Source organism: Aplysia californica, unplaced genomic scaffold, assembly GCF_000002075.1.
Source record: "Aplysia californica isolate F4 #8 unplaced genomic scaffold, AplCal3.0 scaffold00029, whole genome shotgun sequence".
NCBI classification, from domain to species: Eukaryota; Metazoa; Mollusca; class Gastropoda; order Aplysiida; family Aplysiidae; genus Aplysia; species Aplysia californica.
The window spans coordinates 1,975,570-1,977,323 of record NW_004797299.1 but is presented as its reverse complement, the minus strand read 5'-3'; the positions used below and the strand labels follow the sequence as shown (position 1 = coordinate 1,977,323).

Sequence of the window (1,754 nt, the reverse complement as noted above, 5' to 3'; positions counted from 1 at the left end):
GAAAAAAAAAGATAATGATTGTCCTACATATGAAAAAATGCCAGTTTCTTCGATGGTATCATTTTGACAAGCAGCTGATTTCACCACTATGTCTCACAGTTGCACCTTCAGCACTCTTGAAGTGAAACTAAGTACACAATGTGGGCAAAATGGAATTCTGACAACTTGACCAACCTGCACATTGTCCAGCACCATAGCAGCAGCCATGGCGAAGAATGGGTAGATTGGGAATAAGAACCGCTCTTCCTGTATGTATAGTGAATGGAAATGAGTCGGAATTTTGACCAAATATTTTTTGAGCAAATGAAACCAATGTCACGGATTATGAAACTGCAATCAAAAATCTTTTCTTTTTAATTTGGCCTTTTCCTCAGTCTTTTGCAATTTTTATCACAAACAAATGATAAACAGCTGAACAGTCAAATGACACTTACATTAATACACACAAATTGTATTAATGAATATAAAAATGTATGCCCAATAACCTGTCCCGTAGTTTTAAGCAAAAAAATTCTGAAACTATGCAAACTGAGCCAAAAAATGTGAAATTATATAATCCTGTTAATTTCAATAAAAAAATGATAAAGGAAAATAATCTGAAATTATGCAAAAAATGATCAAAGTTTGCTAAATTATGCAGGGTGCATAAAACCACGGGGACAGAATAACTACTAGGTAGTTCCCCCTCATTCACTCTCGTACAAAACATGACTGTCAATCAAGCTAGAACATTTCTTCCTTGTAGACTATATTTAAAACCAATTAAGTAATTAATGTCTCTCAGTACTTGTTCTTTACCTTCATGTCATTCTGTAGAAAGAGGTTGATAAAAATTGGCCCCAATTAGAGAACAGGTAGAAGGAGGAAATAGATATCATGTCTGAGAAAAAGTACAATAAGCATCAGATATCAGAAACAGCCAGTGGGGCATGGTAGCACAACATGTACATGAAACTAAGAAATGCTAAATCTATCTGCATACCTTATGAGGTCTTGTGAACATAATAAGAATCCATATGTACATTGGTGCCAAAGAGAGCCATGTGAATTTATCTGAAAGATACAAGATATGTAAACAAAATAAAACAAATCTGAGGTGTGCTGAGAAATTGAGTTACTTCTTGGATTTCAGCCTTATGGAAATTGATAAATCAACTTTATGGGGGGAGTTTGTACAATTTGTAAGTATGGAATAATATAAAACAAGGTACACTTGAAGAAAATGGTGCAAAATTATAATCTTTTAATCTGACCCTAGTTTCGATTTTCGGTTGATATCTCAATTCTTGGGTTGCGAGAGGTAACTCATTTAGTCAGTACGCCCCACAAATATATAATTGGTAGTTCAAAATTTCTTCAAAGCACATCAAAAGCATGCAGAACTCACTGTACCCAAAAAAAAGTAAAAAGGCATCATTAGGCTGTATTTTTGTATAATTCTCCAACACTTGCATAATTTTGGATTCCCAGCGTTTTTTCATGTTTTTTTTTTTCATTTTTCAGAAAACAATTATATCTTTACTGTCAAAAGAGCGAAAGATTTTTTCTACGAAAAACAGAACTCTTTAATTTCGTGAAGTACACAAAGTCCACAATTATCTATTTCAGTTAACTAGGCTAGGCTTGTTGATGTTCACCATAGATTTACACTACACCCATAGGGGGATCGGGTCAGGTCAGGGCAGTTTGCTAGCCAGATTGAGGGCGCAAAGTGGCTATCGTGGCACAAGTCGATCGCGCCCGACTCGCCGACT

At 35.2% G+C, this 1,754-nt stretch overlaps 1 protein-coding gene across 1 annotated transcript in view; it reads right to left on the bottom strand.

Moving 5' to 3' along the window:
- The window catches only part of LOC101847402 (alpha-1,2-mannosyltransferase ALG9), a 29,377-nt gene that overhangs the window by 8,009 nt on the left and 19,614 nt on the right, over window positions 1-1,754 (bottom strand). The window contains exons 11-12 of the mRNA XM_005091393.3: window positions 983-1,053; window positions 175-246 (exon numbers count right to left, since the gene is read on the bottom strand). Coding sequence (XP_005091450.1) covers window positions 175-246; window positions 983-1,053 — 143 coding nt within the window. The remainder of the gene's footprint in view (window positions 1-174; window positions 247-982; window positions 1,054-1,754) is intronic.